The sequence below is a fragment of the Fundulus heteroclitus genome, chromosome 8, assembly GCF_011125445.2.
Source record: "Fundulus heteroclitus isolate FHET01 chromosome 8, MU-UCD_Fhet_4.1, whole genome shotgun sequence".
Classification (NCBI taxonomy): domain Eukaryota; kingdom Metazoa; phylum Chordata; class Actinopteri; order Cyprinodontiformes; family Fundulidae; genus Fundulus; species Fundulus heteroclitus.
In genome coordinates this window covers 13,574,482-13,601,974 of record NC_046368.1, presented here as the reverse complement: position 1 = coordinate 13,601,974, position 27,493 = coordinate 13,574,482, and the positions used below count along the sequence as shown (strand labels likewise).

At 42.8% G+C, this 27,493-nt stretch overlaps 1 protein-coding gene across 1 annotated transcript; it reads left to right on the top strand.

Annotated features, from left to right (window-relative positions):
- Window positions 1-881: 881 nt before the first annotated feature.
- On the top strand, window positions 882-27,493 carry LOC110368941 (low-density lipoprotein receptor-related protein 2). Its single transcript, XM_036140710.1, has 51 exons — window positions 882-1,003; window positions 2,084-2,206; window positions 2,296-2,541; window positions 2,978-3,091; window positions 3,170-3,289; window positions 3,402-3,527; window positions 3,701-3,904; window positions 4,007-4,175; window positions 4,668-4,836; window positions 5,266-5,488; window positions 5,634-5,753; window positions 5,874-6,092; window positions 6,255-6,563; window positions 7,034-7,252; window positions 8,017-8,160; window positions 8,242-8,490; window positions 8,580-8,798; window positions 8,873-9,118; window positions 9,613-9,783; window positions 9,887-10,135; window positions 10,218-10,430; window positions 10,557-10,805; window positions 10,883-11,095; window positions 11,218-11,466; window positions 14,508-14,723; window positions 14,843-15,088; window positions 15,345-15,515; window positions 15,590-15,856; window positions 15,937-16,152; window positions 16,358-16,525; window positions 16,667-16,786; window positions 17,438-17,605; window positions 17,687-17,902; window positions 17,982-18,211; window positions 18,279-18,408; window positions 19,295-19,488; window positions 19,591-19,777; window positions 20,222-20,431; window positions 20,520-20,703; window positions 20,783-20,984; window positions 21,883-22,047; window positions 22,136-22,372; window positions 22,463-22,687; window positions 22,843-22,977; window positions 23,141-23,342; window positions 23,442-23,567; window positions 23,871-23,978; window positions 25,461-25,697; window positions 26,611-26,914; window positions 27,145-27,238; window positions 27,356-27,493. Exons 1-51 carry the CDS (start codon window positions 928-930, stop codon window positions 27,404-27,406), a joined length of 9,648 nt encoding a protein of 3,215 aa, XP_035996603.1. The 5' UTR covers window positions 882-927; the 3' UTR covers window positions 27,407-27,493.

The window sequence follows — 27,493 nt, the reverse complement described above, 5'->3', positions numbered from 1 at the left end:
TAGGGTTTTTCTTTTTTTTTTTCTTTTTGTTTGTCTGTTTTTGTTTTTTTTTTGTTTGTTTTTTTTACAAAACTTAGATATATACTCAATGCTTAAATGGACTGGATTGTGTGTCCTCATTGCTATTAAATCAAGGATTTTTTTTAAAAGCTCTTGACATAATTTTTAATCATTTGTCTTGACTTCTTAAGTAGGGATGTTTAGAAAAATGCATACATGTGACAATGTTTCTTTATGACTGGTCAGTTTACCACCATTTACTATTTCCAGGGTGTGAAGCCTAATTTGTGCACTGTGGGAGAAATTCACTAAATTAGTTTCAAATATGATGAAGAATATTATGTCCTTTTCATTTGTTCTCCAAGAAGAGGGGCCAACGTTAAGGTTGCATTCACAACCAACTCGGAGGATGTAAAAAAAACAATACTTGCTGAAAAAAAAAATTCTCTCCTCTGAGGGCATTAGAGATAATTAATTAATTAGTTTAAATCTGATTTTGTGCTAAGCTATGAGTGTTTCCCTCAGTAGGTACGCAGCTCCGCGTTTATCAGCCTGTTCTTGGTGAACTCCAGCAGGGGACCTCAAGCAGATGCAAAGTAGCCAAATTCTCGTTTGGCTCTGACTGTAAACAATATTAGGTCCTAATTCATGGCGCAAAAACACAAAATTCCTCTTCATGTGCTTGACAGAAAAATAAATAACAATCGTTGTTGTAAACATGGATAGAAATCCGTTCCTATATTTTATTTTTGCTTCAAAAGTTTAAATATGTTTTATCTGCTGGCATATGTTTCAGCAGCACGACATATTTTATTTGACTTGACCATCATTTCTCACCCGACCGGAAGTGCTGCGCGTAATCACAGGCGCACCTGCAGCAGCAGGAGAGGATTAAAGGCTTCCTCTCAGCTGGTGGCGTTTGTTCGAATGAGACGCGGGGCCGACATGGACCTGCGCCTGGTCATTTGGTTGCTACTATTGCCGACTCTAAGATTTTCCTCTGGTAAGTTGGATTTCAGTCCAAGAACGATCCTGATCTAGCTTTAAACAAAATGTCATTCCGACGCAAACGGCACAGAGAACGCGCGCGCCCTGCTGCCTGCAAGGTTCTCCATGTGTGTCGCCAAGTAGTTTACGTTTAAAAGGCTAAGTCGGTGTTCCTTAATGAAAACAGAAGGTCAAATGTGCATTCAGCATGACGGTTCGGTGCTAATTGAACTTTATATTTTAATTCACAAACCAAACATGCATGGTTACATTTCTCGGTTAATTTAAAAACAGCTTACAGTCAATAAAAACCCAAAATTGAGTATCATGACTAATTTTAATATTGATCTTAAAAAAAAAATCTAAAATGCAGAAATTTCAGCTAACTATAAGCAGTTGCGCCCGTACAGCACATGATCTGGATGATTGGGGCTCTTCTTTTAATAAATTACTGCGTAAGTGCAGCATAGCATGGAGGCAATCGGTCTGTGACTCAGCCGAGGCGTTAACGAAGTCCAGGTTGTTTTAAGACCAGCATTCAGCTCAACTGCATCCTGAGCTCCAAAATCGCTTTTTTTCCCCCCACTCACTCAACTTTCCATGAATTATCGTTGCTACTTTTGTGGCTTCCCCTTATTGGTGGCAAGCATCAATAACTGTGACTGGACAATTTAAAGTAAGCTGTCTTCCCCATGATTGGGTTTGCCATCACATTTTTGCATCAATGATTTGTTTTATTTGGGAAGTAAAGTCTGGCCTTTTGATTTAAGGTGGAGGAATTACTGCAATTTTTTTTTTCTTTGTGGAATGAAAATGCCATTCACTCTGGGTTTCTCACTTTCCTGGTTTTTTTTTTTGGGTTTTTTTTTGGGTTTTTTTTTTTTTTTTTTTTTTTTTTGTGTGAATATGCCTCTAAGCAATGTGCAGTTCTGAATAACATTGAAGTGTAAAACGTAACAAATTAAAATATCAGATTTGTTGATTTGTTGTTTTGAAATAATTTCAAAATAACATTGACTGACAATGAGTATAATTTTTATTGAAACAAAATATTCATCTTAAGATCGTTCCTGTTACATTTCCCATTGGTCTGCAGGCCAACTCTTGGGTTGCCCTGAAGGCCAGTGGCAGTGCGATGATGGACAGTGCATCACCGCTGTGTGGCGATGTGATGGAGAGGGAGACTGTCTGGATGGATCGGATGAAATGGGCTGTGCCGGTATGGAGGAAACTCGATAAGTGGTTTGTCTAAGAACTGTCAAGTTTTACAGGACGCTCTGCTTTGACTGCCTCTCTTGTTGCCTTCAGCCTCCACAGACTCAGATTGTCCACCCGGCCAGTTTCCGTGCTTGGACTCTGTTGGCTGTGTGGACGCGTCAGCCCGCTGTGATGGACAGAATCAGTGTCCCACCGGTTCTGACGAGGAGAACTGTCCAGCCACGGAGGGCTGCCTGGATTCTGAGTGGATGTGTGGAAACGGCATCTGTATCCCCACTGAGCTGCGCTGCAACGGACGGAATGACTGCCTGGATAGCTCTGATGAAAAAGAGTGTGGTGAGGAAACTGATGGGTTTAACTCTGACGGAATAGATCTTTGTGGGCAAAAATACAATAGGTCTTAATTTGACCTTTATGTATCTGAAGACAAAATTCTAGAAGAAACTATAGGATTAATGTGTCTAAGCAAACCCGCTTTCTTCCAATTTATCAAGTGATCCAAAATATTTGATCTTCATTATCAACGTTTTTAAGAACTTGCTTAGAGCAATGTAGTAGAAATTCAAAGTGTCTGACAAAGAACACACCATAGTTGGTTTTTGCATCAATCAAATCAGTTTCAGTCTCTGTGGGCAAGAGAAGTTCAGTGTACATCTTCAAGACCAGTTTTCTAGGGTAGTAAATAAAGTGAAATGCTGAACTTTTTTTCATCATGTACCAAGGGTTGTGCTTACTGCCTGTCACTGACGTTGGATTTATTTATTTTTCCCAGGTAAATGCAGTGAGGATGGCCTGAGGTGTCCTGAGGGAACGTGTCTGTCTGCTGAGGAGAGGTGTGACGGACAGGTTCACTGTTCTGATGGCAGCGACGAGCCTGAAACCTGCGGTAAGCCCAACCACGTAAGCTCAAGTTCAGTAAAACCTGCACGTCTTTGCAACTGCTGATGTGTTGCGTTCACTTCAGGTCGTATCTGCTCCGTGCACAACGGCGGCTGCAGCCATGTGTGCATTGATGAATATTGGGGAGTTCGCTGCGTTTGTCCGCCTGGATACAAGCTCTCGCCTAACGGTGCCGTCTGTGAAGGTGAGTGGGTCATGATACTCTGCATTTCATTGAGCTCTGTGGCCTTTCTATTATAATTTATACATTTCAACCTAATGCATTTGAGTCTTAAACCCCCTTTTCTTATTGTTAGACTTGGATGAATGCGCTTCACCTTTTCCTCCGTGTGCGCATCACTGCACAAACGCCATTGGATCTTACCACTGCCACTGCAGAGAAGGGTTTAAACTCAACAGAGGTGCCACATGTCGAGCTATGGGTAAAGTTTTCCTTTTTTCCAAACTGAAGTTGTTTTTTTTTTAAATCTGTTTTTTCTTTGTCAAAAAGGCTGGTTTGGACAAACTGAACAAGTTGAAAGTCTTGGAGCAGGTGGTCTTTTGTTGATTCTTCTTTGGCTTAGCTGACTCGCACGCTGCTTTCTGAATTTGTCAGGTAATGCTACCCAACTGCTGATGGTACAAAGGAACACTTTGGGTCTCCTGAATGTAAAATCCCAGCAGTTCAGTACCATCAAGGCTTTGGTGTTTGATCCAGTTGCATCAGCGTATGACATTACCAGGGGGTGGTACTACTGGGCCGACAGTGGCGGCAGCATTTACAGAACTAATGGACGGAGTAGCTGGACGACATTTACGGGTGGGTGCATGCTCATTTTAAAGTTGTTTGTTTGGTACCGCCACTGTTGGGTTCTGTATGAAACTACCAAATAAAAGGGAAAATGTGCTTGTAATTAAACAGGACAACCAGGAATAAAAGGTCTAGCCTGTGATTGGCTAAATGGATACTTGTTCTGGACCAACCGGAAGACTGAATCGATCTATATGCAGTCAACTGATGGTAAAAGCTTCACCACTCTGCTGCACAAAAATGTCAGCCCAACAGAATTGGTGCTTCTACCCATTGAGAGGTGAGTACAAACTTATTAGAAAATTCAATGTTGAGGCTGGACGATAATTCAATAACGATGTATATCAATATTTATCGGTGATTTAAAAAAAGGTTCAAGAGAATAAGTTTCCTTTTGCATTCTAGCCATGTAGGTTAATATTGGTCATTACATCCTCCCAGCCAAACAAACACACCCAGGAACCCATACCAAGCCCCGCCCCTTTCAAAGAGTTCAGAGGGCATGTTTTTTTTCTAAAAACATGCAGTTTTGGTAAAGTTGATTCAATAAAGGGTTGAGTTTGAATTCAGTGTTCTGTATCTAAAAATAGGTTGCAATAAGGCTTAAAATCATCCAGGGCAGCACTTAAAATGTTTATAAACTTGTTAATTATCAATATTGGTCAATTAGATTTCTATTTAATTGATAGGCTTTTTTTCTTCTGTTTCGTCCAGCCCTTAGTGTTGGTTTTTACAATCATTAAACTAAACAAAATTTTTTCCACATCCTTAGTCTGATGTTCTGGATCAATGAAGGTCCGGGCGACAGAGTGACATTGGAGAAGTCCTGGATGGATGGATCCAACAGAAGCCCTCTTACGGTCCTCACTGCCCAGTCTGCCCACAGTCTCTCCGCTGACGTAGCTGCCGGGAGGCTCTACTGGATCAGTGACTCAAAGAGGGTGAGTTCTGATGGAAAGGACCACTGTGGCATGGTCAACAATTTAACTAGTTCAGATTTCTTTATTTAGTCCCATTTGGAAACATAGCTAAGATGAAAAATGCCCTGATTGGCTAATCTAAAGCTCGTTCACCTTTTACACTGACTTTTTTTTCATTACCAAATGTTGTTGTTTTTTTTAAATGATCTATATAGCACCCTTGATGGGTGATAAAACAGTTTCTGACTTTGATTTCCCTTGACTACAATAACATCCTGGTGTTTTGGATGTTTGTTTTCTACAAGATTGGTTAACTATCATCTAGACCACCAGCGCTGTTTGTTGCTCTTCAGCTAAAGCGAAAGTTATTACTGAAGAAATTTGTGAAATGGAAGCACTTGCTAACCCAAGCATGCCTAAAATGTATTTTTTTATTTATTTTTTTCCCAGTCTGTAGAGACAGTGAAGGTGGATGGGACTGGCCGTTACACCTTCACAGGATTCTTTAACAAGAGACCGGCTTTCAGCCTCGCTGTGTTTGAAAGCATGTTCTTCTGGACCGACGAAAAGGGACTGTGGCAGGCTCCCCAAGGCCAGACAAGTCCAAGGAAGTTCATCAGGAAAACTGACTCGCCTCTGCTGTCAGTCTACCATGAGCTCCAACAACCAAAAGGTATTTGGTAGACATGGTCTTACTTTCTTCTTCTTGGTAATGATAGAGAGACGCCGACTTGCAATAACCAATCATGGAGTTTTTTGTTTTGTCAACATCTAAATGGAGGATATTTTCTGCCCTGTTGGAAAAAATAAAATGCTAGGCTCATCTGCTTGTGCCAAGATATCGTGCCTTCTCTGCCAACTGACTAAAAACAACCCTGTTGGATTCACCTGCGCTTGTCCATATTTTAAAGTACTGCTGCCTGATGGGAAATGTGAATGTAAGTTTACAGTAACTTTAGTTTAAAAAATGCACCAATCATAATTTTATTTTGTCTCTGTGCCATTTTGGGGGCTGCATTTTTAGTGAATGGTTTAGTTATGCTGTTTTTTTCTTACAGATCCACGATTCTTATATGGCACGTTTGGAACAATCTGGTTGCTGGAGTTTAAAGGCAGAGAGTTCTCTGAAACGGAGCTGTTTTCCTCGGCTGAAGGAATCCTGTCTTTTGACGTCGACTGGTACAGAGACTGGCTGTACTGGACCAATGAAACTGGCCACATCCAACGCATCAGTCTTACTCTGGACAGGACAGAGTTCATACCAACACCTTTGCCAGGTTAGCACAATGTATCCTCTGGGGTATGTTGTACTTTTTTTTTTTTTTTTCATTTAAATGCATTAACTTTTGTTGCATCGATGAAGCTATTTAAGAAATGATTTATTATTGTAATCCAGTGTATCTGAAGCATGGATGTAAAAACTGTATTTTATTTTCCAGTGTGTCTGCTGTCTGTGGAACAGAGGAGTGGCAACCTTTTCTGGGTGTCATGTGACCAGAACATCATTGGCACAAGCGCAGCCGGTAGTAATGTCCCACAGCAGCTGTACCGCACCACAAAGGAGATTAAAAGCTTCTACCTGGACTGGCTGAGGGGTGAGATGTTCTGGCTGGAGGAGGGTTGGCTCTTCAGCATGGGATTGACGGGAGAAAGGGCTAAGGAGCTGCTGCAGATGGCAGAAGGAGTCAGGGGAAGCGTCGCCTTTGACCTTAGAGCCAGCAGTCTCCTCTGGAATTCTAAAAGAGCAGGTGGGTAATAATCAGATGAGTTTTTGTATAAATGTCCAAATTACTTAAAGGCTGAGGCGTTTGGCAAGTTTTAGACCCTGAATGCAAAGTTCTCCCTTAAAGATTTTGCCTGGACTATTAAATGTATATCTGAATGCAGACTTTAGATTTCATCCCTGCAGGGATTTATTTAGGCACTGCCAGTCTTTAAAGAACTCTCTTGAAGTTTGAATTTGTTGTGAAATCTGTGTTTTACCCACGTAGAAAAGGCAAAATTGTGGTGTTACTGTGATTAATTTTTGTGAATGTTGAACTCTGGGGTACAAATTTATTTTATTTCTTTTTCTGCTGTTGTCTTGGCTCCAAGTAATTAGGACCATTTAGATTAATTCCTCTAATGTCCCAATAAGAATTGTTTCAGAGCATGGATGGCCTTTTGTGGTGCTAATCTGCTTTATTTTCTCTTACACATGCATGGTCATCTTTTCCAGGTCTGACTATGTTGAGTTTGTTGAAGGAAAAAAGCCACCTAGCAGGAAGAAGGTGGAACATCTCTGGCTCGGTTATGGCTGCCTTTGAACCGTTCCTTTTAACGGTTTCAAACAATGTGATAACTCTGTGGGATCGTCGGGATGGGAACAAAATTCAGTCTGTTCCCGTGAAGGGTCCAGTGCTGAGTGCCATCGCTGCACTTGGGGAGATTCGAACAGGTCAGACACCATTCTGCTGTTACATGCTCTTACTTTGATGGCCATCAGTTGAAAAATTTGTCTTTCCTTAGGTTTACAGTTGCTGTTTAAATTAAAGGGAGAATACTGGGATACTTTTTAACCAATCTCTCATAAATTGTCTTAATCTTTAGCCTTAAGTTAAAGTTAAGTACCAACAATTTAAAAAATGTCAACCAATTTATAAGGCAGATGTTTTCAATTTCTGTACCATTTGATCAAGGTTATAAAAAGCCAGTTTATTTCAGTAAAATCCAGGCATGGAGTCTGATTCGAAACAAACTTGTAAAATTGTATATTAAAGTCCAGCCCTCTGCAGAAAACCCTCTACTGGTGCATACACATGGTGACAGTAGAAGGAAACAGCTCCATGTTCATTAGAGCTCAAACAGAATCAAGCTGAATGAGTGGGCATGTGCAAAACCGACTGGGGGCATTGAGTTGCACTGGAATGAACATGTAGTACTTCCCATAACAAAGAATTAGAAGAAACAAACTGTTCGGAATGGCTCCCTCCTTTTTTAGTTCAGTCCAGGAGGGAGGTGCCACTAAACAAAGATCAGAGACTTGAGTACTTTAGGTAAAGAAAATGAAATCAGAACATTAGGCAGGAATAACTGGGTAATGTATAGATGGAAAGAAGCATATTAAAATTGTGCAAAAGAAACTTTATGCCTGGCCTAAAGACTACATAGACCAATCATGAATACTCGACCCTTCCTTTGAGCGGTTCCATTTTTGTCCAGTGCCAGAAGCGCCAGCGTGCAATGCCCCGTCCTGGTTGTGCCGACAGTCATCGGTCTGCCTTCCACAAAACCTGCTCTGTGATGGCAAGAGGGACTGTCCTGATGGCGACGACGAGGAGTTCTGCATCATCTCTTGTCCTGAAGGTGGTTTCTGAATTTTCATAACCAACCCAGGGGGAATAAAAAGTTCTCACTAAACATTCTATGAACGCATTTTAATTTCAGAGGACTTCAAGTGTGAGGACAGAAGAAACTGTATACCCAGAAGCCTTTTGTGCGACGGCCGTGCGCACTGCCACGATGGCTCGGATGAGGTTGACTGCCCAACCGTGGCGGCTCCTGCGTCGCGGACAAACGTCCTGAAGTGTCGCAGCGGCTCAATGCTGTGTAAAGATGGCTCAGAGTGTGTCTTATACACTCATGTCTGTGATGGCGAGGCAGACTGTAAGGACGGATCTGACGAACTGGGATGTGGTATATTGAGCCTATTTATTTATTTTTAAAGCAACAATTTAAACGAGCATAAAGTTCATTTTCATAAATTGTTTTTGCATTATTTTAAGATGCAACGCACGAACCCACAAGTTCTGTGAAATCCAAAAAAGAGCTTCCTGTTACCAGACCTCCTGCCCTGACTCTGACAGCCTGCCTCAGCCCTTCTGTCCTGTGTCCTTCCTCTGCTGCATACATCTGCATCGCTCAGAGCCAGTTTTGCGACGGCCTTAAGGACTGTCCTGATGGCTTTGATGAAGAGGACTGCATGGACGCTTGTCCAACAAGAAGTAGGCACCAAATATTTACCCAATGCTTTCCTCAATGTCCAATTCAAGCTAAAGTCCTCTGGGTTCTTTCGCAGGTGATTTTCTCTGTAAGGACCGTCGGAGCTGCGTGTCAAAGCGTTTAGTCTGCGATGGCCACTCTCACTGCCTTGATGGTTCAGATGAAGCAGACTGTCCAAACGTGGCTCAGAGTGCTGCTGGAAGTGGGGTAAAGTGTCGCTTTGGATCAAAACTCTGCAGAGATGGTGCATCATGTGTGCTCCTGAGTCAAGTTTGTGATGGCGACAGGGACTGTAAAGATGGCTCTGATGAAGAAGGGTGTGGTGAGTAGATATCCTAGCAATCTAAGGGGGATTAAAGTGTTGGGTTTATGGGTTTTAGGAAACGACAAACTTTCTACCAAAGTCCCCTGAAAATGTTGACGAACCTTTTCGATGTAGGTTATCGTCACACGCGGATGGCATCATGAGTCTTCAGAATATGAATGTTCTTAAAAACCTGAACTGATCAGTTTTGTAAAAACAGTAGTTCATGCCAAAATATCTATGTATGATCTTGGTACATCTTTTAAAATGATTCAACTTTAAAACTGCGTTGATGGGGAGTTGCTGTCTAGAACGATCTTGATCCTATTGGGCTCTTCAAATCTTTCAAGTATAATCACTTTAAGACAAACATTTCTCACAAATCAAAATAAAGACAAATCACCAGTATGAAGCAGCAAACCAGGATGGATTGAAAAAGTTGCTTAGTACATTCACTAGAAAATATTTACACTCCTTTTTTTTTTTTTTTTTTTTCTTGGTTTAATTTCTAGACAACCCAGGGATTACAGCCACCAATCCTCCCACTGTGCCTCCATGTACAAGCCCTTCAGTTCTGTGTCCAGTTTCTTCTATATGCATCAAACCAGCTCAGATGTGTGACGGGAAGAGGGACTGCCCTGATGGCTTTGATGAGAAATGTGTAAAAAGATGTTCCTCAGATGGTAGGTAATCGCTAAAGGACTTCCCTAAAACGGTGTGAGGGCAAAGAGAACTTCATGCAGCATGTGTTTATGCTTGTGAAAAAATTCTTCTTTCCCTCCATAGCTGATTTCCATTGCAAAGACCGTCGTCGCTGTATCCCAAAGAGCCAGGTTTGCGACGGGCGTTCCCAGTGCTACGACGGCTCAGACGAGCAAAACTGTCGAAGCGCAGCGGCTCCTGCAGCTCCAAATAAAGTCCTGAAATGTCGCCTTGGCTCCAAACCCTGTCGGGACGGTCAGGGATGTGTCCTCCTGAGCCATTTTTGTGACGGAGAGAAGGACTGTCAAGATGGATCGGATGAAGAAGGATGTGGTACCTATTCAGAAACCTCCTATAATGTAAATGAGAAACAATAATGTATATTTCACTGCATTTTTTTATTTTTTCCCTCTAGAAGATTCACAGAGCGGTGCTGTGGAAAATGAGCGCTTTGAATCTCCTGCACAGACTAAAGTAACTCAGCCTCCAACCCTGCCTCCATGTACCAGTCCTTCAGTCTTGTGCCCAGGATCATCGATGTGCATCAAACCAGCACAGATGTGCGACGGAAAGAGAGACTGTCCTGATGGCTATGATGAGAAATGCGTGGAGACGTGTCCCTCCGACTGTAAGTGATTTAAGGAGTTGTGTATCACTTCCAAAATCTCTTTTAAACAGTTTTAGGTGTTAACTGGGGAAATGCCTTCTAAAGCATTTTTTTCCCCCCACTTGTGAATTCTCTTACCCTCCATAGCCGATTTCCGCTGCAAAGACCGTCGGCGCTGCGTCCCTCCAAGCCAAGTGTGTGACGGCCGCTCCCAGTGCTACGACGGCTCAGACGAGCTAAACTGTCCAAGCGCTGTGGCCCCTGCAGCTCCAAATAAAGTCCTGAAATGTCGCCTTGGCTCCAAACCCTGTCGAGACGGTCTGGGATGTGTCCTCCTGAACCATTTTTGTGACGGAGACAAGGACTGTCGAGATGGATCGGATGAAGAAGGATGCGGTACCTATCCAGAAACCTCCTATAATGTAAATGAGAAACATTAATGTATATTTCACTGCATTTTTTTTTCCCTCTAGAAGATTCACAGAGCGGTGCTGTGGAAAATGAGCGCTTTGAATCTCCAGCACAGACTAAAGTAACTCAGCCTCCAACCCTGCCTCCATGTACCAGTCCTTCAGTCTTGTGCCCAGGATCGTCGATGTGCATCAAACCGACACAGATGTGCGACGGAAAGAGAGACTGTCCTGATGGCTATGATGAGAAATGCGTGGAAACATGTCCCTCCAACTGTAAGTGATTTAAGGAGTTGTGTATCACTTCCAAAATCTCTTTAAAACAGTTTTAGGTGTTGACTGGGGAAATGCCTTCTAAAGCACGTTATTCTCCACTTGTGAATTCTTACCCTGCATAGCCGATTTCCGCTGCAAAGACCGCCGGCGCTGCGTCCCTCCAAGCCAAGTGTGTGACGGCCGCTCCCAGTGCTACGACGGCTCAGACGAGCTCAACTGTCCAAGCGCAGCGGCCCCTGCAGCTCCAAATAAAGTCATGAAATGTCGCCTTGGCTCCAAACCCTGTCGAGACGGTCTGGGATGTGTCCTCCTGAGCCATTTTTGTGATGGAGAGAAGGACTGTCAAGATGGATCGGATGAAGAAGGATGTGGTATGTATCCAGAAACCTTCCTCTGTACCAAATTTGGGAGAATCATGGCCTTGAGTTCAACTGTTTCTTTAAATCTAGAAGATGGACAGAGTGGTGCTGGTAGAACCGAGGGCTTTGAACCTTCTGCAGTACCTCGGCCTCCCACCACGCCCGCATGCACCAGCCCTTCAGTCCTGTGTCCAGGTTCACAGATATGCGTCAAACCAACACAGATGTGTGACGGAAGAAGGGACTGTCCTGATGGATCAGATGAGAAATGTATTGAAAGATGTCCCTCTGACTGTAAGTTGGTTAAGTTCGCTACAGCCTTTAATCCTCACTTAATTTTCCCGTTTTACATTACAACTGCAAACTTCTGTAATCATGGTTGCACTCGAGTGACTACTATTTTACCTTTCCCAGCTGATTTCCGCTGCAAAGACCGTCGGCGCTGCGTCCCACAGGGCCAGGTCTGTGACGGCCGTTCTCAGTGCGCCGACGGCTCAGACGAGCTCAACTGTCCGAGCGCTGCAGCTCGCACGGCTCCTGCAGGAGTGCTGAAATGTCGCCTTGGCTCCAAACTTTGTCGCGACAGGACGGCGTGCGTTCTCCTGAGTCACGTTTGTGACGGAGAGACGGATTGTAGTGACGGATCAGATGAAGACGGATGTGGTATAAACCCAGACATTTTATTGAAATAATGAAGTAAATGTTGATGGATCATTACTTTTTTTTTTCCCCTTTGGAAAAACTCATCTTTTTTCCTAGATGATGCAGAGAATGCACCTGTTACTTCTACAAAAGAGAAGTTCTTGCCTGAAGTAACGGCACCTCCCACTAGGCCTCCGTGCACCAGTCCATCAGTTCTGTGCCCAGGTTCATCTGTATGCATCCAACAAACACAGATGTGTGACGGCAAGAGAGACTGTCCTGATGGCTATGACGAGAAATGTGTAGAGAGATGTCCTTCTGAAGGTAAGTCGGGTTTGAAGATGTCTTTGCCTTTAAAACAAATGATCTGTTTTTCAAGTTTTAATAAAGAAAAATGTAAATGGCTTCTCCATTTCCTTGCCATAGGTGACTTCCGTTGCAAAGACCGTCGGCGCTGCGTCCCACAGAGTCAAGTGTGCGATGGCCGCTCTCAGTGCAACGACGGCTCCGATGAGGTCGACTGTCAAGGAGCAGCACTCCCTGCAGCTCCAAATAAAGCCCTGAAATGCCGCTTTGGGTCCAAACTTTGTCGAGATGGCACGGCGTGTGTTCTCCTAAGTCACATCTGTGATGGGGAGACGGACTGTCAGGATGGATCAGATGAAGAAGAATGTGGTATTTATCCGCTGTCCAACTTTTACTTTCAGTTATGTCTGATTTGGGATAAATATTCCAGCTTTAACCATAATTTTTCTCTCTCCTGCATCTCTAGACAATGAGAGCTTGAATCTGTCTCCCACAGCCACTGAAGCAACCCGGCCTCCATGCACCAGCCCTTCAGTTCTGTGTCCAGGTTCTTCTTTATGCATCAAACCAACCCAGGTGTGCGACGGAACAAGAGACTGCCCTGATGGATTTGATGAGAAATGTGTCCAAACATGTCCCTCTGACAGTAAGTTACTACAGTAAACTTTTCATTTTCTCTACATTTTGTATCGTGTGCAACTATTTTAAAGATCTTGATGAAACAAAGAAGAAATTGAAAAACCAGTGGCATGGCAGTTGGTATCTGGTGGTCAAGTCTTGATTCATGGGGCTTATTGAGCTCAGTATAAAACTGGAAGTCCTCTCCACCTGGTCCCACCATCTCCATATGCAATGTGTCCTGGGTTCTCAGATTTTTTTTGGGGGGGTGACTGACATGTCCACCAACTTCACTAATTTGTGCCACTTCCATTTGTGGCACTAATTCAGTACTTATCAGATTTTCATTAAAAGGGTCTGCTGCTTGAACTGTCGCGTCAATTTTTATTCATCATTCACGTCACTCTCCTGGCCCCAACTACAAAACACTCATTGAACACTTCCAGAAACCAATACATTCACCATTACTTCCGCAAACATCGCACTGATTTGTGACCTCACCTTCTGTTATCGGTGCACATGGGTCGCTTTGCGGTCTTGAACCGTTCAGACTGCAATATGATGACGGTCACATTTAATACCAGTATGAATGGCCACCTCAAATTTTATTCCAGCAAAAAGTTTTAGTTGGGCATCAAGACTTGCGGTGTGAACGAAACCCAATATTGGCTCAATGGCAAAGCTCAGCTTGACGGTATGCTAGAGACGGTTTAGCCATTCCATGAGTGTGAAGGGAAACTTCTAAATTTTGGATGACTGTCCATTGCGCTGAAGTGTCAAACTACAGTACTTGAGGGCTGAAGAGCCAATATTGGTGTCTGAGTGATTGCACCCAACTAAAGGTGGAGTTTTGTACACAAAGCCAAAGGTTTTAATACCAGACTCCTTGAGGGAGGGGGGGTCCACTTTGTGCAGCTTGCAGTTGCAGGTAGGAAAATCTTAAATGTTGCCATGTACTGAACACCTTAGTTTCCAGCCTTGGAGTCTTTGGACTATGTCCTGGGATGGGGTCATGTATGGGTTCTATATATCTATATTCTCTCTTTAGAGCCCTAGATTAGTGACCAGAGAGACAGCAGCTTCTGTGGCTGCAGAAACTCAAATGTGGGAGAAATTTGGAGAGACTTGATTGTTCTCTTTACTCCACAGCCGACTTCCGTTGCAAGGATCTGCGGCGCTGCATCCCTAAAAGTAAAGTCTGTGACGGGCATTCGCAGTGCGCCGACGGCTCCGACGAGGTTGACTGTCCAAACGCAGAGGTGGCTCCCGAAACTCCAAAAGTCCTGAAATGTCGCTATGGCTCCAGACCTTGTCGGGATCAGACGGGTTGCATCTTTCTGAGCCACGTTTGTGATGGAGAGGCAGACTGCCGGGACGGATCAGATGAAGAAGGATGTGGCAAGTATTATCCAGAGGCTGGTTTTACAATAAACATGTCAAATTATTGCCATAAATTTGTTTGCACGTTACACTTCTGTGTGCTACAGAGACTGACGCCAAGACTTCTGTGGGAAGTGAATACATGAACGAATCTCCTGAACCCGTCAAACCATTTAGTCAGCCCACCACACCACCATGCACTAGCCCTTCAGTTCTATGTCCAGGCTCCTCGATTTGCATTAAGCCAATACAGATCTGTGATGGGAGGAGAGACTGTCCTGATGGGTTTGATGAGAAATGTGTGAGAAGATGTCGCTCAGGCAGTAAGTGGATAATTGCAATGTAATTAAAGGGGTTTTGTTACTCCCTTAAAGCTGTATTTGGAGTTAAAACCTGATCTGATGGTTTTTAATTTCTTCCCCCCCCCCCCCCCCCCGCGCAGATTTCCGCTGCAAAGACCGTCGGCGCTGTATCCCAAAGAGCCAGGTCTGCGATGGCCGCTCTCAGTGCCACGACGGCTCAGACGAGGTCAACTGTCGGGCTGTAGAGCATCCACCAGCTCAGACAAACGCCCTGAAATGTCGTATGGGGTCCAGAATGTGTCGCGACGGGACTGAATGTGTCCTCTTCAGCCACGTCTGCGATGGCGAGAGAGACTGTGGGGATGGTTCCGATGAAGAAGGTTGTGGTGAGTCTGGCAAAGTCTGCACTTTTATCTGCCATCAAACAAACTATGGGGTAGAAATTCTGCAATAAGCAAATTCTGTAGTCACTTGTTAAATTGGGCCTAGACAACAATTGAGGTAGTTTCCTGAAGATGGTCTTTGTTTTGTTTTTAAGTACAAACTTTAAAAACTGCAGTTAAGGTATTGAAGTCTCAGAATAAATCGCAGGGTTTTTTTTTTTTTTTTTGTGATCCACATCAAATTCTTGACTTTCTTTAGATGCTGCAGAAACTACTGAATCGTCATCTCCAAACAACCCGTTCTGCAGTTTTCCTTCAGTTTTGTGTCCTGACTCTACTGTCTGCATCAACCCGTCACAATTGTGCGACGGGATCAGAGACTGCCCTGATGGATCTGATGAGAACTGTGTGCACAAGTGTGCCGACAAGAGTGGGTGTACAGCTACACTTTTGTGTCTAAGCCCTTTTCCTATGCATATACCCAAAACTTGCTTTGTTTTTCAGCTGACTTTCTCTGCAAGGATCGCAGGAGCTGTGTGTCTAGGAGTCTGGTTTGTGACGGGCGCTCCCACTGCTACGATGGATCAGATGAGGCTGACTGTCCAACCGTGACTGCTCCACCGTTCCAGCGCAATCAACTGAAATGCCGCATGGGCTCCAGGCCATGCAACGATGGCAAAGAGTGCGTTTTATTCACCCACGTGTGTGATGGAGAAATAGACTGTATGGATGGGTCTGATGAGGAAGGATGCCAAGAGACCTGCAAAGAAGGTTGGTTAGCTTAACCTTTGCCAGATCTAAAGTTGGAATCAGATTCTAGGTGGTAACTATTAATCGTGCAACAACTTTAGGAGAGTTTCAGTGCGCCCACGGGAAGATGTGCATCCCAGAGGCTGAGGTTTGCGACGGCAAGCTGCAATGTCGAGATCACTCTGACGAAGTGGATTGCTGGCATCGAACACAGAGTTGCGAGCATCGCTGTGCTGACGGCAAGCGTTGCATCCCAAAGAAGTTCCTTTGCGATGGAGAGCCAGACTGCCTGGACGGAACGGACGAACTGAACTGCGGTAACATTTCACTTTTTATTTATTTTTATTTTTTTTATTTTTTTCTTTAAATGATCTTAGATGGCTCTTGTTTATAATTAAGCTAAAAGCTGTAAGGTCAAACGCAAAAGTAAAAAGCAACCTTTCTTTATCATAGGCCCTACCCTGCACAATTCCACCAGTTTACTGTTTTTAACCCTTTTATTTTATTTTTTTTTACTTTCAGATGCTGCTCCAACTGATGTTCCCGTTGACACATCGGCTTGCATCACTCCCTCAGTTCTGTGCCCGGGCTCATCGCTGTGCATCTCGCCATATCAGCTTTGTGATGGCAAAAGAGATTGTCCAGATGGATTTGATGAAATGGAATGCATAGTTAAATGTGAAAACCCAGGCAAGTCCGTGACAAGCATTATGTAAACCACAGTTCTGCAACCAGCCTCTGGCATGCAGGAATTTCAGAACCCTTTTTTTTCTTGGTTAGGGAGACGGCATACACTGGTTCCCTGACCATTTGTTCTTGTTTGAATATTAGATGACTTCCTGTGCAAAGACCAGAGGAAGTGCATCCCGAAGATTCGAGTGTGTGATGGGCGTGCCCACTGTCCAGATGGATCAGATGAGAAGCAGTGTCACTCAGGACTTCCTGCCACCTGTAAGAAATATTGCTGTAGAGTAACGATGAGTAAAAGTACAATGTCTACTTTAAAAAAAAAAGCTGTTTTAATGTGCATCTTACTGAAGTAGCATATCACCGAAAATGATAAATCCAACCCCCAATTTAAGTAGGTTTATTTTGTGTGTGTGGGGGAGGGGGGGGTAAAATTGTTTTGCCATTTCAGATTTTACTTCAGAACTACTGATTTATTTTAAATGGTAGACAAAGATTTGGTTGCATTTATCTTTTAGGATGTATTGGTGGTGTCAACAAGTTTAGCACTTGTAATCTGAGAACTATAGTTCCACGTCTGAGGTTGTGCTACTGCAAAACAAATTCTTGTAAGGCTTTTGCACATTTCAACCAGAGAATGTCTGCGGCATGTCTGGTACTATCCCCAATTATAATTCCTTTTTTTTTTTTTTTTTTTTTTTTTTTTTTTTTTTTTTTTTTTTTTTTTCTCCTTTCATCCAACCATCTAAACTAGTTGTCTCAAACAGATTTGCTTGTGGTTTACATGCTTCTTGTTATCAGTGGCGACACTCTACACAATGCCCCAACCAACTACTATGCAACCCATTTAGGAAACCTTTAACTCTACAGAAATATTGTCTCGTCTAATAGAACTGTACTTTTCTTTTTTTAAAGCCTCCCTTAACAATCCAAACAAGAAGCCCGGACCTCTAAAGTGCCGCACAGGTTTCAAGATGTGTAAAAACGGCCTGCAGTGCATCATGTACAGCCATGTTTGCGACGGCGAGCGGGACTGCCTGGATGGTTCTGATGAGGAGGGATGTGAGAAGCGATGCAAGCCAGGTTAGTTTGGTCAACCTTTTGGAGAAACAAGACTGCTTTTTCAGTGTATCCATGTTTATCTTTTTATTACCTACTGAACAGGACAGTTCCAGTGTTCCCATGGGAGTAAATGCATCCAACAAGAGCAGGTATGTGACGGACAGATGGACTGTCAGGACCGCTCGGACGAAATGGACTGCTCAAAACCCAGCGAAGGCTGCGAACACCTCTGTGACAATAAGACCCGCTGCGTCCCAAAAACCTTCCTTTGTGATGGAGACAGGGACTGTGCTGATGGGTCAGATGAAGACAAGTGTGGTGTGTGAATTTTAACTCATCTGTATTCGGTTGCTGCACAGGTTTGCAGACATGGGTTGACATTGTTCCCTCATTGCAGGTTTGGTAGCCTGTGCGTCAGACCAGTATCGTTGCGAGAGCGGCCAGTGCATTTCTGAGGCGTTTAAATGCGACGGCTATCCCGACTGCCGTGACCACTCGGATGAAGCGGGCTGTGCGAAAGCCCCGCGTTGCCCGGCGCAGCTCCGGTGTCCGCACAGCCATGAATGCCTTCAGAAAGAGTGGCTCTGTGATGGAGAAGAGGACTGCAAAGATGGCTCGGACGAGAAGGTGAGGACACCAATGGGTCCCGAGTGCAAATGCTGAACGTTATGTAATTTTAACTCTCTTCATCCAGAACTGCGACAACCTTCCAACAAAATGCAGGAAGTACCAGTTTCAATGCAGAGATGGAAGTGTATGTATTCCTCAGTCGTGGAGGTGTGACGGGAAGGAGGACTGCGACAATGGAGTGGATGAAGATAAATGTGAGCATCTCTGAATTGAACAGATTTCACATGTTTAAGGGAACAAAAATAAGGGGACTATTGGAAGACTAAATGGAACTGCCTTGTGGGGGGTGATCTAGTAGTATCTTGAACCGCCTTTTTAGCTCGAATATCTTCCAGTCTTTCTGATCATTGTGGAGCATTTTTTTTCTTTTCTTTGTAAAGGGCAATACACCACTTGCTCTATAGACAAAACTGTCAAAGTGTTGCACAGGGAACGAGTGAAATAACAAGTTTCTAGTGGGCAATAAAAATATAGAACTTGTATAAAGACTGACCAAGGTTTTTTTTTTTTTTTAAACAGTTTAAGAGTACACGCTTTACTCTTATGGCTGCACTAAACGATTTCAGAAAGATTTTTTAATGGGTCATAGCAACAACTTTAATGTCGTTTCGGAAAAATCTCTTGGTAATGACCTACTTTTGGTCGCATGTCAGCTTTTGGCCAGAAGGCCTCACATTTCACCCTAGAAAAGTCCAGTGGCTGCATACCAAGCACCTCCAAAGTGCTTAAATGTAGCAGAATGCTTTTTAATGAGGAAGTTTCACCTCTGACTCAAAAGGCTTTCAGATCTTTTGGTAACAGAACATCTGCAGACTCCAAACTAAAGCCAAAATGTCTCCCTCCTTGGTGGTGGTCAAAATATCAGCAGTTCTGGCTTGCAGATTTTATTTTATTTTTTTTCTGTGGAATCTACATGCTTCAGGTTGCCTAGTAATTGTAGAACCTGGTTAACAGTTAGAAGGCCTTTATTTATCATAGCATTAAAAAAAAATGTCCAAATTTGTCTAATGTAATTCTGTAATCCAGAATTGCTTTTTTTTTTTTGTGGAAGAAAAATCAGTAAACTACCTGCTTTTCCAGGTACCCAAAGGAAATGCCCCTACCACCTTTATCAGTGTGGCAGCAAAGAATGTGTGGACACCAGGCTGGTGTGTAATGGCGTCACCAACTGTGTTGATGGCTCAGATGAAGGTGTGGGATGTGCACAACGCAACTGCTCAGGTGCTTCCGCTCCTGCCTGTGACCACAGCTGTGTTAGCACCCCCATTGGACCGGTCAGTAAATAACTGTTGGTCTGAACCTTTTTTTTTAAATAGTCAAAGCAGCAGCAACACTAATGGACTTTCTTGGTGCTCTGTTTCTTTTTCCTACATTAGAGGTGTTACTGCGGTGCAGGTTTCAGGCTGCACTCCAGCTCCAAGTCCTGTGTGGACGTCGATGAGTGCACTTCAACACCAGCTGCTTCATGCAAACACATTTGCCAGAACACCCACGGGTCCTACAGTTGTCGCTGCCACCCTGGCTTCTACCTCGAGCCAGATAACAAAAGCTGCAAGACCAAAGGTGCTGTTAAATCACAGCAAATCTCTACTTTAAATCTGTTTTTTATAGAAATTGTTTATGAAACATGTAATTTGATTGCAGAAATCCATTGAAAGCATTAAGTGAGATTTACTCGTTTTCAAAATATAACTAAAGCCAGTAATCAGTTTGCACTATACAAAATTATCCTTTTTTTTTTTTTTTAAAGGATGTTTAAAGATCCCCAGTCAAAATACAAGCATCTGTAGGCAGTTTGATAAAATTTATCTTTTAAGAGATCCAAATGCAATGTAGCTGAGATCCAGATTTCCATCTTTAAGCAAAGTTTGTTGCCATTTGTCTAACTGTATACATTTTTTTTTTTCACTAGCAAAAACCTGCATGTCTGAGCGTCTATAATCCTGTAAAACTATTGTTTTGCCCTAAACGTTGTGTGCTAATAAAACCTGATTTTTGTATTTGTAGATGAGCCTCTGCTGTTGGCGTCGGTGCAGTCTGAAATGTTGCTCCTCGGAGTCCACAGTGGAACGTTGCAGCTCCTCTCCTCTGCCGACCGGCCCGTCTCTACTCTGGACTATCACTGGGCGGAGCAGAGGGTTTACTGGCTGAGCCCGGACCACCTGAGCATCCGCTGGGCTGACGTGAAAACTAAAAACAAAGGGACACTGACCAAGGGTAGCTCTGTCTTTATGACCCTCATTGTCATGTACACCAAAAATCTCAATTTATTAAAAGCATAAACCTTATTTTTTTTATTTTGAAGGTGTGAAGTCTGACTCTATCGCAGTGGACTGGGTTGGTAAAAATCTGTACTGGGTGGACGGACTGGTTGGGCAGATTCTGGCGATAAAGCTCAGCAGCTCATTGGTGAAATCTCAGAACTACACTGTGGTTCTTGGTGAAAACCTGGAGCAGTTAAGCTCACTGGTCCTGATTCCAGACAGGGGGTAAGCTCGTTCAGCCCGGCTGGAAAAAAGGTTTTGGCAGAAAGCAAACGTTTCAACGCTGTATAATTGCTGTTGGCAGGCTGATGCTGTGGTCTGAGATTGGCAGCATCCCTCAGATCGAGCGGGCTGGGATGGACGGTTCCCAGAGGAAAGTGCTGGTGAGCCAGGACTTGAGCTGGCCGGTCAGTCTGGCCTACGACTTCCTGGATGAGCGGGTGTACTGGGCTGACGAGAAGCTGCGCTGCATAGGCTCGGCCTCGCTGGATGGAGACAACATAAAGGTGAGTGCAAAGCATTATCCCGGTATGCAAAGCAAGTGGCTTGCATATCGGGATTAGTTTGTCTGCCACACAAAATCTCAAGTTAATTCAGCTTTGTGGTTGAGCTTTTCTACAGTTTATCATGTCACAAAGGAAATTAAGTTTCACAAGGCAATGTAGACTAAAACTGGTGCATGATTTTGAAGTAGGGATTGCTTAATTTTGAGCCACCTTTTTGATATTAAAATGCATATTTTGGTGCCTTTTTTTTTTTTTTTTTTTTTTTTTTTTTTTTTTTTTTTTTTTTTTTTTACTTGCTTTAAATTACCATTGACTCTTTCAAGCTTCTCACTGCTGAAGAGGAGCTTCACCACATCATGGGTTTTATTATTGGTGTTTAGGGTCATTGCATGTTTTTCTTGCACATTATTTTTAACGGCTGTCTAAAGGTTCTGGTTTGCCCCCCCCCCCCCCCATGTCTGCAGTGCCGATTTAATGCTTCCGTTTACAGATGGTGACTAGAACCAAAAAGCATTAGTCATGCACAGTGCTGAAGTTTGCAAAGCTTGTTGTATTTTATAACCAACTCCTTTAATTGTGTGCAGAACTTTGTCCCTGAGTTGTATGCATTTCTTTTTTTTTTTTTGTTCACTTAAAGAAATCTAAAGCCTTCACAGGACATCGGTATTTATACAGGGATTAAGATTAAATTAGATGTGTACTCAATGAGTACACACAATGGGTGAAGGCTGCTGACTCTCTTTAAAGATAGAAAAATCAAAAGCATGTATTCTCATACAGTTGCATAAAATGCAATGTGTGGTTATAATAAAGTCCTTGGGGTGTTTATGTAAGGAACGTGCTATATATTCCACTTTAATGCTATGAGTAATGTTTCTAACATGCCTTTTTTCACTAGATCCTCCAGTTGACTGAAACTCCGAGCCCTTTTTCTGTGGCCGTTTTCAACGACCGCGTGTTCTGGTCCGACACAAAGAGAAGAACTGTTCGTTCAGCTGACAAAAACACTGGCAAGGATCAAAAGGTCCTCCTTAAGAGACCTGGGCAGCCGTTCGGACTAAAAGTGAGTCTTTCCCCTGATTGTTACATCCTTTGTGAAAAGGGTGTCATGTGTTCATGTAATTAATCGATGGTTTTTGCTTTCTCTTTAGCTGATGCACGCCCTCTCCCAGCCAGCCGTGTCGAGCCCCTGCGATCATCTCCGCTGCTCCCATCTCTGCCTTTTGTCTCCAGCACCACCAGGAATATCGAGAGCCGGAACTCCAGCAGTAAATGCTGCAGTGTGTCGGTGCCCGAAGGGGCTGCTGCTGTCTCAGGATAAAATCACCTGCGTCCTTCCTAAAGAGTCATCTTTCATCCTGCTTCTGTCCAGTAACAAAATGTCTCAGGTAAAATTTAAAATCCTACAAAAAGAATCTCTGGATTTTTTTTTTTATTCTTTAATCAAAGTTTAGTGATAATACTCCTTTTGTTTCTAGATATATCTGCGCTCTATGCACCGTGATGGCGTTCCACTGAAAAAAATGCCCAACGGCAAAGATTTTAATCTCCCAGGACTAGCTGAGGCCATGAGTCTGGACCTTTCCATCCCAAAGCTTTCTGTGTTTGTTGCTTATTTAAGACGTGGAACCGTGGATGTGCTAAAGTTCAACTCCGGAGCAAAACCAGAGCTTTCACCTGCTGGGCAAATCTTGAAGCTAAAGGTATGAATATTGTTCCAGGGAATTGTCTTGTTAATTACTTGACCGTTAAAGGCAGTGTGTTTTTGTTTAATATTTGATCATGAACGGCTAGTTTAAATTTTAAACAAGTTGCTTAGACATCTAACTTCCATCTTTATATGCTCCCATCCTACAAGGATGATTCTGTAACGGCTCTGGCAGTGGACTGGGTGACTTCCAATCTGTACTGGAGCAGCATGGAGAGGCCTGACATACACGTGACGTCGCGTCTCAATGACTACGTCACCTCTCTGCAACAAGGACCTCTGACTGTAAAGCTTCATAGCTCTTAGCTAGCTCAGCTGTGCAAAAATAACTATGCAAAACCCTTGGCTTTGACTTTTTTTTTTTTTTTTTTAAAAACATTCTACCTTCATTACTGCAAATGTGCCACTTTTATTTGTATTTTGAGTCTATTCTTTGTATTTTTCTCAGGGAGTTGCATCCATCAGCGTCCACCCTCCTTCAGGTAGGCTCTGCTACTCTGCCATAGTAGTAATAGGTTCAATGAGCCAGACGGAGATCCACTGTGCATGGATGGACGGCCGTAACAAAGTGGTGATCTGGAGGAAGTCGAGCATCCCCATCTCCATGGTCTTTGCCAATGATGGAACCAGAATCTATTGGGCTGACAGTGGTAAGATTTTTTTTTTTTTTTTTTTTTTTATATAAATGTATCAGTGACTCACCTGCCTGTTGCTCCTGGATCATCTAACCCTTTTTTATTTTCCCTCAGGTGAAGGAGTAATAGGATCTATTGGAGTGGATGGATCAAAGTACAAGGAATACAAGACGGGACCTCATCTGCTTGTGTCTTTTACACGAATTGAGAACCTCCTCCTTTGGGTCACCCTGGACAAAGGTAAGGGGGGGGGAGAAAAACCATGGCTTCTGTTACATATGATGCTTGTAATGAAATGTTGCATCTTGAATGATTCAGATTTGATCCTAAGAGTGAAAACTGTTTAATGATTTGCCCTGAAGAGACATGCGTTCTAGTAAAGGCTTCTAGTCTCTGGATGTGGTTCTCCTCCTCATGCAGCAGGTGGCATCACAGACAAACTCCAAATTTTATAGACAGTGTTTTTTAAAAACTTTCTAAACGTTTTGCATTGTTTTTGTTTAAAATCTTTTAAATTGAATGCAGTGTTTTTAATTTCTGCAGATGTCAGCAAATTGTGGTTTAGTGATGGATTCCAGCCTAAACAGTTGTGGTTCCAGACGAAGATCAGGATAGCTGAAATCAGATCCTACAACAATGAAACCCAATCTGGTATGTATAACATAATGGTATTCAAGAATGGGCAGCAGCAAACATGAAGGTTTAATCTAATGCTTAAAGTTAGGCTTGCAAATGTTCAAAACATGTGGATAAAATCACTTTTTTTTTTTTATATCAGTATTGCATCTCTGTGTTCAATCACATTTGGATACATCCTGCTTTTATTTTTTTAGGCTGTACAAATGGCTTGGTGCTAGGATGGTGTTTTTTATGGACTTGAAATAGCTTAACTGTTTTGAAATATCTCATTGCTAATTTGCTTCGTGACATTATGCTGTGTTCCAATTAATCTTGTATTGACTAGCTTTGCTAGTTCAGAACTAGTGTATAGAAAGGCATAAATGCATGACTGAAAGCAAAACTTGAGTTTTAAGCATAAAATCACTGTTAAGGGGGGAAAAACTGCAATTGCTAGAGGGCTGCAGTTTAACCATTTTCTGGAGCTTTGCATCACCATACAAGTTGAAGAGAAATGGCTTTGGACTTTACAATCCTTAAGTACTAGAGAAACAGATAAAACCTGCTTATCTTGAAGGTTCCCTTTTAGCCTTTTTAGGTACAATTAAACAGTTATTTGAGCTGCTCTGAACCTTTGTAGTTTTCATGATTGGCAGTTAAGACATTACTCTCTGCAGGCTAATAAACTAATGGGTGTTTGATACCTTTGTGTGCATTTCTTATAGATTTAACGGACGCTACTCAAGTACTATGCAATGTAGTGAAAATTTGGGTGTACCAATTCTCCTAATGCTGTTCTGTCCTGAGAATCATTCTTTTGCTGTGGCTTAAATTGTGCCTTCAGAAATTCTTTGCATAACTTAACATGTTTTGCATTACATCGCCTAGTGCTATAGCTTGTCAGGGTGTAGCTAGCTTAGCACAAGCAGGCAGTCTGTTAATCACAACGCAGGAATTTGTACCGGCTTCATGCAGGTTTTTTTGGTTTTTTTCTCACTAATGTTTAAGTGAAGGGAAGTGGGGTGTTATTGGACACTGCAACTGGGATGAAAAGGTTTACTTGGTTTCAGTTTGAGCTGAATAGATGGAGCTGTGATGTGATACCTGCCGGAGCCAGGCCTTGGTAAATTGAGAAGCCCAGTCATCGGTCTGCAAAACTTTAAACATGCTGTGGCAAATGGCTCTATAATAAACCAAATACCAAGATGGAGGTCTCTCCTTGTGTTCATGGTAGTTGCATACTTGTATGGAGCCCCGAATATGAAAACAGAGTTCCTGATGAGATGTATTCCTTAAATACATTGCTAGTTTTACAGATATTAGGAAAACTGCTTAAAAGCTGTAAAATGTCTGCATATCTAATTGTGGAAGCACAAAATAAGCATCAAAGGCATCCTCTGTATATGGTGTTACATTAAATACTGAATTATTTAAAGCTTTTTGTATCAAAACTTGAACTCCAGACTACTTGTATTACATTTTTTGTAACTGAAAATCTCCAATTGTTTCTTTCAGGAGACAATCTTTGCTCGGACAGCAATGGTGGATGTGTCCACTTCTGTCTGCCCTATCCAGGAGGGCGGACTTGTAAGTGTGCGCGGGGATTTTATGGTGCTAATGACACTTCCTGTGTCCCGCTTCCCTCCTGCCCCTCTGGTGAGGAATCCTGTTGGGATGGCAGCAAGTGTATCAGCAGCAACAAGTTTTGTGACGGCCATGCAGATTGTCAGGACCAGTCAGATGAACGGGACTGTAAGTTTATTTAAAATGGACCTAAACATCAAATTTGTAAGGCACCAAGAAAACAATTCTCAATACTACACTGATGGACCGGAAACATTTAAAAATGTAATCAGTAAAATTATGTCTACATTTCATGCCCATTTTACACTTGATGGGTGTAGGAGTTCAAATATTGTGGTGATGCAATGTTTGAAAAAGTGCTCAATTATACTTGAACTGTTCCGTGACTTGACCAAAAATCTGGTAGCATTCTAACACTTTCTGCTCCAGTTATGAGCTGCATTGTTACTTTATGCCCCTTTTAGTCATCACTGATGCTATACATGTTGGATGGGAGAAGTTAAATATGGAGATGCCAGCTGCAAATATGCATTTGGCTCACACTGAGGGGGGGAAAAAACATAAGTATGATAAAACCATAGAAAAAAGTGTGGAGTCTGCCCTTATCAGATCATTTAATGCGACGAGTTGGCAAACATTTTACTAACAGACGACAGAAATATTAAACCATCGCACAGTGGTAGTACGAGTGACTCCCATGTATGGAGGCTTAAGTCCTCAGCACGGTCATTCCAGGTTTTGACCTGTGGCCCTTTGCCACAGTCTCCCCCCCCCACCCCCCCCAATTCTCTTAACCCTGTTTCCGTTTTCAAATAAAATGCATTAGTGGCAAAAAAAGAAATATTGAATCCCAGTAAAATGACAGTTTCTTAGATGGGGTAGGGTACCATTCATTTTCTTGTTAGGATAAATAGTTGAAAATTCAAAGTCCCCCCAAAAAATAAATAAAAATTCAAAAGATGCAGCACAAGGATATAGGGGGAGATTTGAGCAAATTAATTTAAAAGCTTTCCTGAACTGCTGATCACCTAATGGTGCTATAGTCTTAAATCTATTCATTAAGCCATTTATTTATTTTTAGGTCCAGGTTCTGCCTCATTAGGGAGTAAAGTTGGTGGTGGCCAATCCTCGCAGTCTTCCCTTCACCAACCTGACACCCAGAACTCCATTTTGCCTAATAAAGACTTGGCGTCGTGCGACCTCCAGCGTTGCAATGGCCACGGCAGCTGCATCACAGAGGGAGAAGTCGCTCGCTGCCGGTGTCTACCCGGTTACAAGGGAGAGTTCTGTCAGGATCAGCAAACGCAAAGCCACCCGGTTGTCATCCTGGTGTCCTTCTGCCTGATCTCTGCTGTTATCCTGGCTGTGTTTGTCTTCGCTAAAAGGTAACGACTGGGTGTCGTCGCTTAGCCTTAACTTTATAAACACAAAAAATCCTGGCAACGTATTTATGATGCTGCAGCTTGTCACCAATGACACTTTATGATGTCCTCACTTTGAAAAGACTGCAATGCAAAAGAGTTAAAATTCTCTGGGTGCAACTCTTCAGTGCTTTAAAGTCCTCATAAGCTTTTAAACTGACAGAAAAATTTGACTCTTTGCTTTGTTTGAACAGGAAAGGATGGGAGCACTTCAAAAGCAGATCCCCAGATAAAGAGAACCTTATGGCCCACATGGTTCTTCCTGGTGAACAGGACTCTGACTCTGAGGTAAAAAAAAAAACAAAGGCATTTACTCAGGAATATGGCATGACTGTTCTTTTTACATGAATATCTTAGCCTTATTTAAATTGGCAGCTTATGTCTTAATGGATCTAATCTTTGCAGGAGCTGGAATCCCCTGCAGATGTGAAGAGTCCCCTGCAAACATTCAAGTGACAAATGCAGCTGAAATAAAATATGAAGCTTTTACTGTCTAAATTGTCTATTTAATAAAATATGAACCAAAACAATACTGGTGTCATT